Source organism: Colossoma macropomum, unplaced genomic scaffold, assembly GCF_904425465.1.
Source record: "Colossoma macropomum unplaced genomic scaffold, Colossoma_macropomum, whole genome shotgun sequence".
NCBI classification, from domain to species: Eukaryota; Metazoa; Chordata; class Actinopteri; order Characiformes; family Serrasalmidae; genus Colossoma; species Colossoma macropomum.
In genome coordinates this window covers 18,452,159-18,470,167 of record NW_023494793.1, presented here as the reverse complement: position 1 = coordinate 18,470,167, position 18,009 = coordinate 18,452,159, and the positions used below count along the sequence as shown (strand labels likewise).

At 38.4% G+C, this 18,009-nt stretch overlaps 1 protein-coding gene across 2 annotated transcripts; it reads right to left on the bottom strand.

The window, feature by feature from the left end:
* Positions 1-3,110: 3,110 nt before the first annotated feature.
* LOC118812904 (receptor-type tyrosine-protein phosphatase beta-like) lies at positions 3,111-17,486 on the bottom strand. 2 transcript variants are annotated; one of them, XM_036578012.1, is made up of 12 exons: positions 17,257-17,486; positions 15,495-15,544; positions 13,365-13,499; positions 12,916-13,015; positions 11,316-11,406; positions 10,615-10,691; positions 8,172-8,306; positions 7,858-7,980; positions 7,607-7,767; positions 6,173-6,308; positions 4,856-4,920; positions 3,111-4,755 (listed from the first exon to the last, which is right to left on the bottom strand). In XM_036578012.1, exons 3-12 carry the CDS (start codon positions 13,367-13,369, stop codon positions 4,488-4,490), a joined length of 1,161 nt encoding a protein of 386 aa, XP_036433905.1. In that variant the 5' UTR covers positions 13,370-13,499; positions 15,495-15,544; positions 17,257-17,486; the 3' UTR covers positions 3,111-4,487. The 2 variants fall into 2 exon arrangements, with proteins under 2 accessions (XP_036433905.1, XP_036433906.1); XM_036578013.1 differs by lacking the exon at positions 15,495-15,544.
* Positions 17,487-18,009: the final 523 nt, after the last annotated feature.

Genomic DNA, 18,009 nt, shown 5'->3' with positions numbered 1-18,009 from the left:
TTCATCTGCTGAGCCTCCCACAACATACAGCACATCCCAAAATGCAGCCAATACAAAGTGATGTGGGCTAGCACTTTGCAAGGAGCTGTGCAGGAAGTTTACTTTCTCTTTGTTTTTTTGATGCTATAAAAGTGTGTAGAAACCGTAGTGGGTTTAGTGGGGAACAAATATTGGTTGGCGGCCCCCTGACAAAGGACCTGCTTCAAAGCCATCCTGTCAAGTCTGTTGCAGCTACTACGCCTGTATGGATAAGAACAGAAGAATAACAGCCCAGTGTTACCATCTCAGATTTTTTAGGCCTATAGTGGTTCCCTGCCGTCTTTAGGAATGTATAATATGCCTTTCTAATAAATAGATATAAAATATACCATCATGCATGCAATGGGAGCCCTATGAAAGTTTCATAGTATGCATATAGTAAGAACCGGCATTGGTATGATAAATTTGTCCTTGTTATGACCAGCGACATAAGCTCACAAGAAAAAAAAAGGGTCACTCTTGATTTCAGGTTGATTTTAGGCTTGCCCAAACATACAAGTCAAATCTGGTTCCCAAGGAAATCTGATACAAGCACTATAGCATCTACTCCATATATGGCCTTTATGTGTTTCGTGTTCTTTTTGTTCGTTCTGTTGTCTGCTAAGTGCACTTTGTGCCATTATGGCTGGCTATAATATCCAGATGCATTAGGGCTTGATTAACTGGATCGGGTGTGTTGGATTAGGGTGGGAACTAAACTGTCCAGGGCTGTAGATCACCAAGAGTAATTATAGAGGTTGGACAGAAATGCTTTGTGTTCTCGTAGAATAAAAAAGGAATAGCTTGAAACCTGAGCTGTGTCCACTACTTACTCTCACTTTGCACAAAAGAACATGCCATAAAATATTGGGTCACTTAATGAATTATTATGTAGCACAGTCTTTGAAGACAAGAATTTCAGTCAACCTTTTTCTGGAGCTCTGAATGAGATTTCTGCACTTCTTGATTGGTAGTTTAAATTTCTGTTCTTTCCTAATGAGTACAGTTTGTGTCACTTAAGGCCAAGATTGGGTGCACCTGGAATGCGTTCTCCTTCATGAATATGTAGCAGGAATTTCCAGCAGAGGGTGCCATTTGCATATACTGCACAACTTCTGTGGGCCTTATCTTCAGCCTGCAGCTTATAGTCAACAGCTAAACACCACAGAATTGATCAAAAGGACGTTGATAGACAAATGGTATTACACTTTTGTTGCTGGGTTGGTATACAAGTAAATGAATGAATGGCTCTTCTATAGTGTACATTAATACAGATTATGGAATGAGGAAGATGCTGCTTCATTGCAAAGTAATGAGGAAAGAGCTATGTAGCTGCATGCCCTGCACCATCTGGCCGTGGCACAACAGGCTGGTCATGTTGTAAGGGGAAAACGAAAGCTGCTAAAATCAAGCACCATCTTGAGCTAAAATAGTTAAAAGAACATGCGGAAGATTCTTTAGCTGTGGCAGGAAAGGTAGGCAAGCCAGATTTATTCAGGATGAATCAGGATTTCCTGCCACAGCTAAAGAATCTTCCGCTTATCTACAAGTATCTAAGGTATCTACGCTGGAACACTGGAAAGGACTGAGAAGATTAAAGGAGAATTGTAACATACTCGAGTTCTAATTCTGCGAGTTTTGCACGGCTAGAATAAACTCTTGTCAGTAATCTATCAAAGGATGACTTAAGTCAGAATGATCAAGTAGATATAAAGCAACATGCAGTACAAAATGGGCACAACAGAATTAATGGTCCAGGTCTGAATATCCGTATCCATTTTTTGGCAGCAGGCTTGAACACTGACCATAGTGCACCAGACTGCCAGTTAGTTATGCTTATGATGTCACATTGGTGTTTGGTTGCTTTTGATTGGTTTAACCTATCTACAGGCAGTTCCATCAATGCTGTTGATAATGTATTCTATTAATAAAAAATTGCAGCTCTTGCGATTTGAAAATTCCACTTTTTTAACCTGCGATTTCAACTTAAAAACAATGTCTCAGCCCTAGTTGTACACAAATGTTTGAACACACCTGGCCAATTTACATGTTTTGTTGATTTTCTAAATGAAAGTAAGTTACACATCCTCTACAGAGAACTTTTTCTGTAACATTTAATGCAAAATTTTTAAAAACTTATTTTAAAAATATTTAAATAAAAAATAAAAGCTAAACTAAGTTTTGCACAGGCCACATTTTACATTATTTGATTTTCCACTATGTTAAATTCAGCGAATAGACAGTAAATGTGTATTAAAATGTGCAAAACTCATGTTCTCTATAGAGAAAATGTTAATTTCAGCAAAACTATCAACAGAACATGTCATTTAACCAGGGGCGCTTAGATTTCGCTGCAGTTAGTCAAATCTGTCATTAGCCCCAGATCCCATCAATTTCAAAATGAAAACATTGCTCTGATAGTTCATCCCTCCATCCAGTAGTTTTAATTAAGTAAACATCTCCTTGTATCTGAAATACAACCAGCTTTACATGTTCTGTCGTTCACAAAGGTACAAAGTTCAAACAATACAAAGTGAAGTTATTTAAGTGAAGGTTTTATTTAGCACCTTCATGTTTAAAAGAGCCGTTCATTTAGAACTACTCTTAGGTTAGACCAGCATTATATAGATCAGTGGTGCCCAACATGGTCTACATTCTTGTTCCAACCCAACTCTCAATGCGTAGAGAAGAAGAAGGAACGTGGACCTGAGAACCGGGTTGGGAACCACTGATTTACAGGTTTGAAAGTAAAGTGAAGTGAAGGAATTCTCCTTAAACTGGCCACAACAGGGTTCTAAAAATGAATACGCTATTATTTGTTTTGTTTATCCTGATTAGTGCATAACAGCTGATATATTTGTTTAACACTCAGTATGGCATGGGAGACAAGTCTCAGAGAAGTTCAGTAGGAATGTGCCGATATAAAAAATGATCACAATAATTACCTAACCTATTATCAAAGTTAACAATATTATCACAATATTGTATTAAGAAAAATACTACATGCATAAAATAATACATAAAACAGAAAACAGTGACTGGTAAATTCAGTTTGACCTGTGTTAAATTGAAAACAACACAAAAACATGATATTTCATGTAATAACCCACGAAATATTGTTTTTTGGTAAATGTATGCTCATTGTAAATTTGATACCTGCAACACATTCCAAAAAAGTTGGGACAGGAGTACGTTCACCAGTGTGTTATATCGCCTGTCCTTATAACAGTGCTTAATATATGTTTGGAGACTAAACACACCAATTGATCCAGTTTTGAAATTAGATTTTTTTGCCGTTCCTCAGTTATACACGTCTTCAGTTGCGTAACTGTTCGGGGCCTCTGTTGTCGCAGTTTGCATTGTATTTGTTTGAAAAGTCCTGGCACCCAGGTGGTGGAATGAACTCCCACTGGCTGTCCGAAGAGCAGAGTCTCTCGGGGTCTTCAAACGCAGACCTTGCTGTTTATGCACCGAGATTTAATGATACAATGCACTGTAGAGAGTGAAATACCTAAAGTCCTTGCAAATGCTTGTTGAGGAAAGTGGTTCTTAAACAGATTGGACTATTTGCTGATGCATTTTTTGGCAAAGTGGAGAACATCGACCCATCCTTGCTCATTAAGCGCTAAGGCTTTCCTAGAGGTTCTTTTTATACCCAAGCATGATTACATCACCTATGTCCCTAGTGTTAAATTGCCCCTGTCCAAATGTTTTGGAACATGTTGTTGGCATCAATTTCAGAAAGAGTGTATGTTTAGAAGTAATGAAATTGATAAAATCATAGATTTTTTGTCTTTATGTTTAAATACAGGTCAAGTTGGGTTTTGCTTTCTGGTTTTATTTACCTTTCATATACTGCCCCAACTTTTTTGGAGTTAGATTTGTCCTTGTGCTTGAATATAGTCTTAAAGGGTATCACATCACGTATTTGGTTTCCCCTTGGTTTTTTTTTCTTTTCAGGTCAGGTGGTAGACCCTACCCTAGTTACCAAATGAAGCATGAAAGGAGCATTGCAGCTTTTACTTGGAGCTGTGAGGGTGATCAAACTAACAACATTAAAACAGCTCTACAAACATCAAATGACAGCGTGTGGCCGCAGGTTTTTTTCATTCTAGCCAAACAGGAGCACACCTTAGATAACTTATCAGTTGTCTGAAGAATGAGACTAACTGATTAAACAAGTGGAATAAAGATACACCGGGCTTTATGAATAAGATTGGTGACCCCTGGTGTAGTAGGACCATGTGAAACCAGAGCTACTCTGCATATCTAAAAAAATCTCTGATGAAACTGCAATCTGACTTAAATGCAGTGACAGTATTTCAGCATGTTATTGACGACAGTATCACATGTATTGAATTTCACTGTATTATTATTTAATATTGGTGCATGTGTAAAGTTTAACTAGCTAAATACGTTGAAGGATGAAGATGCTGATCCTGGATCAGTCCTCACTGTGTGTCACTGGGCTACAGCTGTGTGTCCTGTGGTGAGTTTTGTGTTGTGGGCAGTATCCTCCGCAGGAGTTTACCAGGGTGGATCGTCTGCAGTGTGGTCTGTATGGCCCGCCATGCCCTCTGCTGAGTTGGCTGTGTGTGTGAGACTTGCTCAGAGGAGTGCATGGACTCAGCCCGCTGTGTGTGGTCAGGTGGTCTGCTTCGGCTCCTCCGTTCTCTTCTGGATTGCCTGGTCTTTTGGGACGGTGTTGTTCGGAGTGGTACAGGAGCACTCTGGGTACTGTAGGCATGAAAACAGCATTGATATGACTTGTATGTTAAAGTGACACATGTAAAAAAAAGTGTTCTTTTGTTGCCTTGGCTGTGTGTTTGATTCTCACCTTGGTCTAAGCATGTCCTCACCCAGCCAGTGAAGAAGACACTGATGCACAAGTATGTATTGTTCCTTAAAGAGAACACACACACTATTTTTTCCCCAAACATATTATATATACTTGAAATAAATTATTCAAGAAGACATGGCATTTACAATAATATAAAAATGTAATGGTTCACTGTAAAAGTTTGCTTCTTTAGTTTTGCAGTGGAGCTTTGAGGTTAATGTAATATAAACCAAAAGTACTATTTGGACATGATTAGTTTAACATGGCATGGTGGAGATATGTAGTTTTACCTCTGTGATTTGCATGAGATTAGTAATATCAGTACAAATTACAGAAATGGTAAAGTTTTTTTATTTATTATACAAAAATATTGTGCAATACATTTCAGCTGCTCACAAGTAGGAAAACATTTAATTTAATTGTATTTTCTTTTGTCCTACCAGTCCACTAAGATTAAAGGGGAATTACACTGACTTTTCAACATTTCTTCATCATTGAGAGAGGTTTGATTTGAAATTCTCCATTCTAGAGGCGCTTACCGAGTCAGAATAGTTCATAGTGGTGGTGATTGGAACCAGACCATCTTAAGTGTTTAATGCCTCTAAAGGCTCCCTCACAGAAAGTTAGTACATGAAATGGTTATGAACGTGCTCCTGATGTCTGATACATTGTTTTACAAGTTTAAGATAAGCATTTTTGTTTGTTTGTTTGTTTTTTTAATTATGGTGAAGGTGTGCATTCAAAGGTATTACGTATAAAAACAGATACGTGAAGGTTCACTGTTGGTTTTGGACAGTATATAAAATCTATTTGTGTTGTAGACATTTTCTGTCACCACCACAGGAAAGAAATCTGGGACAGTGAGCTTCTCTGTAATGAACCATTTTACCTTAAACCATCCTAAATTATACGATTTTGAATAATTGGTGGAAATATCCTTTAAGTGAATGTAACGTGTCGTTAATATGGGAATGTACTGCCCGCAGTCAACATCACGGCAAAAAATAAAACACTTTTCATGTGTTTACATGATTTTATATATACAAAGTCATACATCCGACGTAGGACAATACATACTGGCTGACTTTACTTGTTCGCTACATTAGCCCTGTAGCACCTGTGCAAATGTAAAGCAGCAAACTTGAGATCCTATTCATGTGTTAACTGTGCAATTGTACGTTTTATTTTTTGGTAAACAATTAATGTAATATGAAAATGATATCAAAGAATACAATATGAGATATAACGTGCTATACATTGCAAGTTAGAACTGTAAATGAGTGTGCATGCATGTCAGAGGTTAAGCTGTCTCACCAGGTTTTGCACCATCATCACTCGATGTTTGCGCAGGTCCTGGACAGCCAGGCGTACTTCAGGAAAAATGCCCCGCCTACAGAGCTGCATCAACCAGAGCAATGCCACAAATGTTCCAGAGCGGCCCACTCCTGCACTGCACACACACACACAGAGGAGAAAGAGTAAGACCAATCTGACTGTAGCATCTTTACACACTGAAATGAGGACCAATTAGGGCACCTGTGGTTTTCATTCGCATGTGCCTGCAAAGATTGTAGGGTGTTCATTTTCTCAGTTTGGAGTTCAAATGATTGCCTACATAAGCTCTGTACAGTCCAGTCGTGCACCCTTTGCTGAGGTCTGCATCAGTGTGGACTCGGCAGCTGTGTCTTACCCATAATTCCTTGCCATAAAGGCTAGGACCACTAGGGGTTGGTGAGCTGCATTATGCTGCATTAGGACCTTGTCATTGAGCTACATTATGTTTATAATGTACATATAAATGTGCTTTAAATAGTAAAATAAGCAAATCTGAAGTTCAATAACATGCACCAGATATGATACATGCATCACCTGCACGTCATAGTCCAGGCGTGCCCAGTCCTGGTCCTGGAGATCTACCATCTTGGAGAGTTCACATCCAACACACCTGCCTCTAATACTCAGATGCACCTGAAAGCCTTCATTACCTGGATCAGGTGTGTTTGATTAGGGCTGGAGTTAAACTCTGCAGGGTGGTAGATCTCCAGGACCAGAATTGGGCACCCCTGTACTAGTCTATCCCAAATGCGGGCGCCATGTTTACAGGACATCTTTCCATGAAACACATTAGTACACCTTGCTGGTTTGTTGTATGAGTGTTTATGGGAGGAGATCAGCCTTTTTCCCATGTGCTGGGAAACTTACTCAAACATGACAGGGTCTTTAAAGAGTCTTTCCAGTCAGAAACTTGCATTTCATAAGTTATTTGTCATGTTATACAGCGTTCTGCAGCGCAGCATTGCATCCCTTAACCTCATCGGTTTGACAGAATTCATGATTTTGTAATTTTGTCCTTCAATGTTCTTTCACCATGTTATCTAGCATGCAGTACATAAATATATCATTCAACTAAATGGGACTCTACCATACCGTTGTCAAAGAAATCTACTGTGCTAGCCTAACGACTTTTATAGAGGCTAATAAACACAGATGTGATATTCAGCTTCCTAGAAGTAACATTCGCTATCTGGCTTTTAAAAGTTCCTCATACATACACTTTAAATCAGAAAATCTCATTCTAGAGACTACTGTGGCACCACTGTAGGAATAGGCATGTTTACAACATAGACTTTGAAGCAATGGTAAAATTTTGAATTTAGGCTGGACTGCCCCTTTAAGCAAAAATTACATAAGGGTTTAAAATAAACCTGCCTTTTAGTTTTGGACAAAATAAAAATTGTATATACAGACCTGCAGTGCACCACTGTGTGCCCTATGTTTGGTGTGTTTTCTAGGTGTTTCCTGATGTGCTCAGCGAAGGCACAGAGAGAGGTGGGGTCTCTTGGAACTCCTCGATCCGGCCAGCCAGGGTAATGATAATGTGTTATGCGCCGCTCTGTGGGACAGCCATGCTAAAACACAGACAATTATGCAAAACTTGTTGATCTATGAAAATGGTATACTGCTTTTATCTGCTCTGCAGGTCATTATCTGTAACTTACCTGACGTAGGTGGATGGTGGTGATGTAGCAGTCCGGGCCACGGTGACAGGAAATGGTGGTTACTTGAACTGCGCCATAACAGCCTGTGCCTCTTTCAGGAGGCCAGTACTGGCTACACAACATCTGGACATACACACAAATACAAACACATGTGTTTCAATACATGCATCTCCTTTCAGGGAGGAGCTTCACTTCACTCTCATCTGCAAATGAAATATATAATGTATATTGTAGTTTCACACAGTTACATTCACACAGTTACAAGTCACTTGTGATGGGATCGTGGTCTTGACTGCCGAGTTAACATACCACACCTTGCCACTTTCTTTCAGTGCTGTCACCATGACGATGACCTGCACATTTTGCTCCCAGACCATCCGCCAGAAATCTGCTATGGTTGACTGCAAAGGGGCCTGGGTACAGATGAAGTCACGTTCTGAACAGCCACCCTACACACACAGACACACAGATACAGTCATTAAAATGGAATTCTGAAATATTAATTAACAGCACTGTCAGAGACCACTCTTCATTTATTCATGAATGACCAGTTTCCACAAGCTTCAGCAGCTGCATATTATATCAAACTTTCAGTGTTTAGTGTGTCCACACTTTGCCTTTATTATAGCTTTCATTCTTTAAGGGGGGCTTGCATTCAACTATCTAAACAAAATCTGCAGGGATATTTTTCCACCCTTAAAGTTCTGAAGTTCAGTCTATTAAAATGCTGTATTTTGTAAATCCATATAAACTGTGTAGCCTTTTGTCAGGTGAATCAGAGCATGCTGTGGTCTACAGTTTGGCCTTGAAGTTCTAAATCTAGTCCTCAAGGCCTAGACAGTCCATATTTTCTTTCTATTCTAGCTCCTAACACACCTGAGCCAAGTACCCAGCATTATACTTAGGAAAGGAAGTATCGCTGTAGTTTCCCCTAGGCCAGGGGTTGGCAACATGTGCGGCTCTTTTACTGCCCTGTCGTGGCTCCACAGCAGAATTTTTAGGTAAAAATAAAATAATCCATTTTGTAGTAAAATAAAGCTCTGCTGATCATTCTAACACAGTTTTAACAATAAATGGTCTTAAACGCTGGAGTTAATGTATAACTGCTAATTTACCCTTTAACCCTGAAGATCAGCACAGACTGCTGGTCACCATAGCAACACAGACAACAGTCTCGCCTAGCTAGTCAGCTAACGAAAAGGCAAAGGGAAAGATTTAAGATGAACGTTGATAATTTGGAGAAAAATGGATTTGCATTTATAATCAGTCCAGCTGGTTTCCTGATACATTTAATCTGCAATGAGAAACTGTCAAACACTAAAAAGTCATGAGGCTGAAGCCAGTTTCTCATTCGCCAGCTTCTTGTTTGAATTTTCCCAATCCATCTTAAATAGTGCAGCAGTTCTGGCACCTCAGGCACCATTTAAGGTGTAATGGGAAAATTCAAACGACGCTGGAGGATGAGAAGTTGACTTCAGCCTTGTAGAGCAGAGTGAGTCTGCATTTTCATTTATATTATATTTTTAGCCTGTACTAGAACTACTGAGACATATTTACAGCCAAGATGGTAAAATGGACATACAATGTTGTGGCTTCCAAAGTGGTTTGATTTTTGTTGAAAGGACAAAACGGCTCTTCCTAACATTTGGGTTGTCCACCGCTGTCCTAGACGATAGTGAGATTAGATAAATAGACAAATGCTTAAATCTCCTCCTACTCAGATATTTCTCCAGAACAAAAGACCTCAGTAATCTCACTCATCTCCTCTTACATTTTATCACAGATCTCAATAAAGAACCACACTGAGCCAAGATAACACGGGCCTTTTCAGTTTTGATGCTGTAAATAACTGTTATAATGTTATATGAGCCAGAAGTATCTCATGTCTCCCTTTTGTCTAATGCTGTTAATGAGCTTTGACAGAAATGTTACAGCCAATCTTTGATGCATTTCACATAGGTTTTTCTAAAATGTATACCGTTCTCAAGCCACCTGGAAGCACTCAGTAAAATTAAACAGGGATTTTACGATTTCGCATTTTTCAAACGTGCTCAGCACAGAACTGAAGTTCAGGTCATCCCTCAGGCTGAAAATTAATGCGTGTTTCAAAGCAGAAAGTCAAAATAATCACATACTTCCTCGATTTTCTGCCATATTATGTCAAAATAATATCGTTTTCTCAAAATAATTATGTATTATCTTGACATAACCACACACTTTCTCAAGTTTTAGCTATTTTTTTTTACTTTGTCATTGTTGTGTCTTAATGACTTCAGTCATTATCTCAAACTAAGGAGTCACAGCTTGATCCTACAACAGTCACATTAAAAATCTGTTTGTTTCCTCCTGCCTTGCAGAAATACGTTTACATATAAAGAGCATGTGAGCCAAAGTCATGGTTACATTGTTCTGCTTACATGTTAAGTTGTGCCTGATCTTCATTTGCATACAAGTTCTTAGCAGATAAACTGGCCACCCCACTCATGCAAAGTAGAGTGTCAGACTGTTGGTAATTACCTCCTTTCTTAGCAAATCTTTGAATTTTTTGGGATAAAAATAATATATGAGAAGCTTGGAGGACTGAAATAAGAAACACAGTCACTGACTACTATAATTATTATTACTGACTCACGAACTCCCTGACAGCCTGGTCTATATTTTTAACTCAGGAACTGATCACACTATTACTCACTGGCGGGAGAACTGACTGACTGACTAATTAACTTTAAAACTATAAAACTTTACTGGTGTACTCACAGGCACATAGTTAGCGTTGATGTAATCTGAGTGCGGCTGAGAATCCAGCAGAGACAGCTTAACCCTGCAGTGATCATCTGAAAGACAACCAGACACAGGAACATCACAGGGTTGGAACAAAGAATCAGGTGGTCTAGTTCATTGTTGCTGATAGTAAAGTTGGTCATTGCCAGTGTGATATCCCCAAAATACTAAAATGTGAAGGACATGGCCTACTCCAAGACCAGGGTTGGATAAGAATAAGTCAAATATGTGCAGTTTGCTTGACAATTGGATGTTTGCTGGCTCGCTAAAAATGACAGCCTGCATTGTTTGATTATAAAAAGATCAATCCATTCCTGGTAGGAAAGGCTTTTTCCAGAGCCTGGGCCCATAGCTTCAGGTCCGTAAAATACTTTGTTACTATAAGTATATTTAAACCTCATATTTATACCTCAAACCAGAAGGATAAGCGGTTTAGATGATGGATGGATGGAAGGATTTATACCTCACAATATGTCATTAGTTCCATGGAAAAAACAGTTTAGTACAAGGAGCTAATGAGGTGGGTAAAACAAAGGATGCAAGGCAGATAAAGTCTGATCCTCTATTAAATATATAGTCCAGTAGCCATTAGCTTGTGCCCTGTGTATTTCATTACATTAGTGAGGCTGTTTGAATACAGCCAAGGATGTATGGATTTGAGGTAAGTAAGCACTTACAGGGCAAGATGAAGGGGTATCTGTTTTTTTCTTTATTGGGTTCCAGCTCTCCAGCCCTGCATGTGAGGCCTTGCCCAGTGTCATTCAGCTCCTACAAAAACACATATATTTTATGGAATGAAAACAATAGTACTATAGTACGAACTGTTATGAAATCAAAACTTTAGTGCTTAAAGCTGCACCATGTAAGATTTGTGGATATGGAGACCTCTGTGGTGGAAGGGTGTAATTACATGCAACATGCGAAAGAACATTTTGTAACGTTAGTTGTGCTTGAATCTAAGGTTGCATTCTTCATCTGTATAATGCTGATTTTACATTTGAGACCTAAACATCAAGCCAGACCTTCTTTTTGAGCCTGTGCATGTAATGTTAATATGTAAAGACGTATGATGTGGGCTGAAAAACTCCCACCAAATCTGTCCCGAAGCCTGCATGCTTGTTTTTCTTTCTCCTTAATCAGTAAAGCTACTTCTTTCAATTTTAACAAAAAAATCTTGAACAGTTCTGCTTTAAAATGACATTTACAGAGTTCTCCACTTATGTCAAATAGAGTCCATCAGCCAAGATATATCAGAGGCTTGTGGGCAAATTGGGCAAAAGCATGTTGCATGGCTAAAACTGCAGTAGAAGTCATTTGTCTATACTTTTGTCAGGGCAACTTATACTACTGTTCAAAAGTTTGTTCACAGGTTTTCTGATTTATTCCACCAGAGTTCACCAGTGCCCTGAAGTAAATTTAACCCAAAAACAGCTGTGAAGTAAGCTGCCTCATAAGTTTACATTGACTTGACTTTTAATTGTAGTCAGGAATCAGACAAGCAAGTCGATTTGATATTGCCTATAAAGAAATTCCACCAATTTTCAAAATTTTTGCATAACTTACATCCTTGAGATGTAAACAAAGTCATTCAGAGTGGTTTGATTTGAAATGGTTCATTGTACAGAAACATACTGACTCAGATTTCTTTATAGTAGTGGTGATAGGAACCAGGGGCTATGATGTATCTGCAATATGACAACTTTTTGCTGTACAAAATGACTATTGAGCCTATATTTGTCTTGAGTTTTTTATATGTAATGTTGGCAATCACAAAATATGGGTAAATCTCAAAATATCTGATTTCTATATGATTCATTTACATCAAACAACTCGGAAAGACCTTGTTTATGTCATAATGACTGGATCATGCGGAAATTTTGAAAAATCTTGAGGCACATATATGATGATTTAGGTCTGCAGATTGCCTGATGCTAAAGTGCAGGTATTATCTTTCATTAGATTAGCCTTGTAGCTCCATGACAAACCTACTAAAGCGAACACTGGACACCAAGCGTGTCTCGGCTGATTGGCTAAATTTTTTTTTTAATTCACTTAGATCTCAATGGTGAGCTGCATCACTACACCGCTTCTTGTTTACCTGTTTACCAATCCCACAGACCCGATTCAGCTAAGAATAAAGAAACAGGTGTGCAGCCCTCTGAGACATAGGTTTGAGCATCTTTACTTGAGGTATGTATTGTGTACTGTGTGTAAAGTCACACTGAAGATATAACGTGTACTTGGTTGTGGTTTGTTCAGGCAGAAATAGACATTCACCTCAAATTCCCTTCGATATCCTGCATTGTTGTTGGCTGCGAGAGACTGACAGTGCGCATGGAACTTCTGCAGAATGTGCGCTTTTGAATATGTCCTTATCCTACAAATCACACACAAGTATTAGTTGATTCTAAGCATGCATTCATCAATCAATACATCTTTCTAAATTGACTGGCTCTATTTATACTGTAGTGGGTGTTATTCTACTTTGCTATTTCAAGTGTGCAGTACTCTCTGAAAGCTTTGACTGAACACTGGACAGATGGCCCAGCTGCCCACACTAGATGTCATAAGAGGCAGAAAAGAAGGGCAGAAACTTAGATGGAGCTGAAAGAGAGTGGGAATGCTTGGAAATAGGTTGAAGTTTAGAAGCTTGCACAGTGCTTCTCTGAAACATCTGCAAGGAACTACCTTTTAATGAGGTTATCATCACATACAGAGTGTCTTACCTCATTGTAGAGTATCTTCTACTTGGCTCTGGCTGTTTTCACTCTTGGTGTTACACTATCACTTCTTAGAAGCCCTGGATGCAGCCCAAAAGCTTGGATTCCTCTTGAATTCCTATCCTCTTGACATCGTGATCACTGTGATAGAAATACCAAGTTTGACACCTTCAGTTACCAACCATGTCCATGTCAATTGGAGCTCTGGGGTGGGGGTGGGGGAGTGTTCATGGACTCTGAAAAAATCCATCTCTAGCAAGAATACAGCTGACCCAGAAATATCACTGTGGTGTGTAGTGAATGAAAGCTAATTGGGGTCAGGCAAAATTATCACATTTCTAAATACATGGGTCATTTTCCATTTGGAGCAGGAATTCAGGTGGATACATTTTTAAAAAAAAATCAATATCTTTCATCTCAAAACAAAAAAATCTTAATATGTCCAATAACATCTCCTATTATGATATATGCAAAAAGGAGAGCTTAATTCCAAACATGTTTTACAGTCACTGGTTTTATATGAATATGGTATATGCATTTTGGTTAAAACTGAGGCTTTGTAAACTGGCTGACTCATTGGCGGTCAGGTGATCTTCTGCAACTATTTAAAATCAGTAATAAAAATGATGTATGGTGTTATTTTACAAGTGTGGACCAAAGCCTTCTCATGTCTTGAGATGCGTCCTCTCTGATGAGCCTTGACCCAAAGAAGCAGTCTAATAGAGCTGAAAATACTGTTAAAATGTATTATAAAACAGATAGTTCCGGTCCTGAAATCTGATTGGCTGAGCCGCGTTCGAAGCTGTTGTAAAATCCACGATATACCAGGCTATGACCGCCTCACAGCAACTGAACTCTGTATTACTGCGCCACAGCGCGAAAAACCTTCTGCTGTTAATGGATTAAGTAAGATTAAGTAAGAACCCGTGTTGGTTTAAACTCGGGCTGAAAATTTTCTTTACTAGAACTAGGCTGGTCAGCTATCCAACAGGCTAAACGACAAAGAATGCCACCTGAATGGCTTACATGCTTTAAATGTCTGTGTTTCAGTCAGAAGTAGCATCAAACCTAGGCTGAATCCCAAACGGCTCCATACTCCCTAGCTAAATAGTGTGCTGTGTAACATTAAGTTTAGAAATTCTAGCTTCTGCTGTCAAATAGTGCACTACCTGTCGAGTATGAATGTGGATAAATCCCAAATTACCATTTTGTAGCGATATTTTTCATTGTTGGGATGCAGGAATTATTTAAATTCCTGTTGTGCACTTTCTAGGGAGCAGGGAGCCGTTTGAGATTCAGCCCCAGCGTGAGAAAAGTGAGCGTCAGACTAGCGGAAGACTCGCGGTGGTAATTTGGTGACCAAAAAGTACTTATAAACCGAAAGATTTTTTATTAAACAGTGCTGTGTTATCATATGTTCACTGTTATATGAAAAACATGAAACGTTTGCAGTGTACAGTGAACGTTCTTCTCTTCATTCAGCGGTCAATGGTTGCTTAGCAACGATAGCGCACGCTAAAGGAACTACATTTCTTGCCGGAATACTTATGTCGATTATTGTTTATAATAACTTAAATAATTATCTAAAACATTCTGTATTTTAATATATTTTAGGTTGGCTGCCGTTTTATAAGAGTAATAAGTCACTCGAGGCAGTGCGTTACTGAGATTTTATCATGTCAAACATGAATCTGTTTTATTTAAATTAAAATATATAATTTAATTTAAAAATAAATACTGTAATTTAAAATTAAAAACTCTTGAAAATTTTGTTTTATATCAAAAATGGTTTCTCAAATGTTGAAAATTGGTTTTGTGACGAGCTGTTTTACACATGCAGGTCGGCTATGAAACAGAGAAATCATAATGGGAAAGTATGTTTTAATCTTAGACCAACTGTGTAAATGTACAAACCGACTTTTGGAGCTGCGTCTAATCTTTTGAGCATCTTTTTAAGCCCTGCAACCTTTATGACATGGTTTCTCACTCCAAATGGAGAATGACCCACATAGTATTTAAAGGGGAATTCCAGCGGTTTGTCACAATTTCTGCAGAACTCAATTGTTGAGATGTAAACAGTGTCATTCTAAGTGGTTTGATGTGAAATTGTAGATGGTTCATTGTAGAGAAACTTACCAACTCAGATTTCTTCACAGTGGTGGTGACAGGATCCACGGATGTGATATCTACAAAACAAATATAGCCATTTTATTTACTATCCAACACCACCAGTAATCCTACACGTGTCTTCTGAGGTTTTAGATGTAAGCTATCATAAAACAATGTCTGATTCATATTCATAACCATTTCATGTAAGAGCTTTCTGTGAGGAAGCTTGTAGAAGCATTAAACACTTGTCATAAGATGTCTGGTTCCTATCACCACCACTGTGAACAATTCTGACTAAGTTTCTCTAGAAGGGAGCGCTTCACATCAAACCACTCTGAATGACTTTGTTTATGCAGAAATTTTGCATAGTCAGTGGAATTCCCCTACATTTACCCAAGTTTGAGATTGAGGATTTGTAAATTTCCAAGCATTTACAAATGAGAAAACTATTATATGTGCTCAATTGTATTGGTGAGGATGTGTTTACTCAAATTTCGTTCATTCACATTTAGTTCCTAATTCCGTTTTTGGGTTTAATGTTATTCTTTGTTGGTTCAGCACCTGGACAGCTTTGCTGTTGGTCACACCTCTCACTTATATTCATTAAATTGGTTTTATTTAAACCAAAATGGTTAAAAAAAGAGAAAAATAGCACCCAAGAAACTACCAAACAAATCAATACCTATGGAAGCCCATTCCTACCAGGCAGAGGAGAAACATAGCACCTCTTTCTCTGTTTATGGCAGCAGCATGTCAAAACGTTTGACATATTTTTAAAAAATATTGACTTATTATTTTAAAACGATGACTTATTTTCTCCAACATTTGACTTAATATTTCAGAATAATGAATTATATTTTTTAAATATTGACCTTAAATGTTCAAATAATGGCTTATTTTCTGAGATTTGAGATATGTTGAAATAATGAGTTATTCCATATTTAAAAAGTCATTATTATGACATGCTAAGTATTTCAACATAGCAAGTAAACATCTTGAGAAAATCAGTCATTATTATGACATATTAAGTCAATATTATGGGGAAAAAGTCATTTTGAGACGCTAACTCAATATCTTGACACCATGTTACCAGAAATGGAGAAGGAGAAAAGAACAGATGATTCTGGAGGAATGGGCCTCTGTGCTATGCTAATATATGCTGGATGTGTCAAGACGTTTTACTGTAGTTGTATAAGACACTTAAGGAGCTTTTTGGACTGGAGTTTTATTTACTGCTCAAGATGTTTTAAGCTTGAGTCATTATTTAATTGCAGTAACATGGCTTTAGGCTCTTCTACACACCTCTGGTGGTAACTGGCCCAACAACTTTTCATCCATTATTAGCTGCACAGCACATTAAGGTGTTCCTTTAAAGCCCAAATACAACTCCCAGTGCTTCCAACACACACCCATGTAGTCAGCACACTAAGTTAACCCTTACATTTTCTACCTCAAAAGTTTAGGAAAATGGCAAAGTGACAATAATTGGACTTTCACATCTACACAGCACATTTATTCGCCAGTTATTTCAAGTCAGCAGATTGGTAGTTGTGGTAAAGCTCATTTTTATGGACACAAGCAGTGGAGAAGTTATGGAAAAAGTCCTCCACACTGTCCAGTTCAGGTCTTCATCTTGTTTAGAAACACCAAACGAACCATGAAAATGAATCAGCTGAAGGGCTCCACCTCACCACCACCACACCAGCATGAAGTTTCTCAGACTGAAATCAGTGAAAGTGAAGTGAGAAATATCAGAACTGAGTTGACACTCAGTTTCTCGGTGTCTTACCTCATTCTGCCCACAGAAATCCTCATTCAGCAGCCAAGAAATGATACTTGTCACAGTGTGTGTATGTTTACGCGTGGAGGAGGAAGGCGTCTGAGTGAGGATTTCTCCTACCGGTTTATCCTGTTTGACCAATGAAGTGAAGTGAACACAGCACCCATCTCTCTCTCTCTCTCTCTCTCTCTCTCTCTCTCTCTCCCCTCTCTCTCTCTCTCTCTCTCATTCTCTCTCTCTCTCTCACTCTTTCTCTCTCTCTCTCCCTCTGTTTCTCTGTCTCTCATTCTTTCTTTCTCTCTCTCACATTCTCTCGCTTTCTCTCTCTCTTCCTCTCTCTCTCTCTCTCCCTCTCATTCTCTTTCTCTCTCTCTCTCTCAGTTTCTCTCTCTCATGCTCTTTTTTGCTCTCACTGTTTCTCTGTCTTTCTCTGTCTCTCTCTGTGTATGTGTGTGTGTGCATGCGCGCATGTGCTCTCTCTCTCTTTCTTTCACTGTCTTTGTGTGTGTGTGTGTCTGTGCTCACTATCTCTCTCTCTCTCTCTCACACCCACACACATACACAGTACTACTACTACAACTAACAACAATAATCACATTTGCCACAACTGGCAATAATTTATTAATTTAATTATAGAAATGTATCTTTGTTATTGTTTTTCTTATGAATGCAGAGCTATATATTAATAATAATAATAATAATAATAATAATAATAATAATAATACTACAACTACCACAACTACTACTGTTACTACTATAATA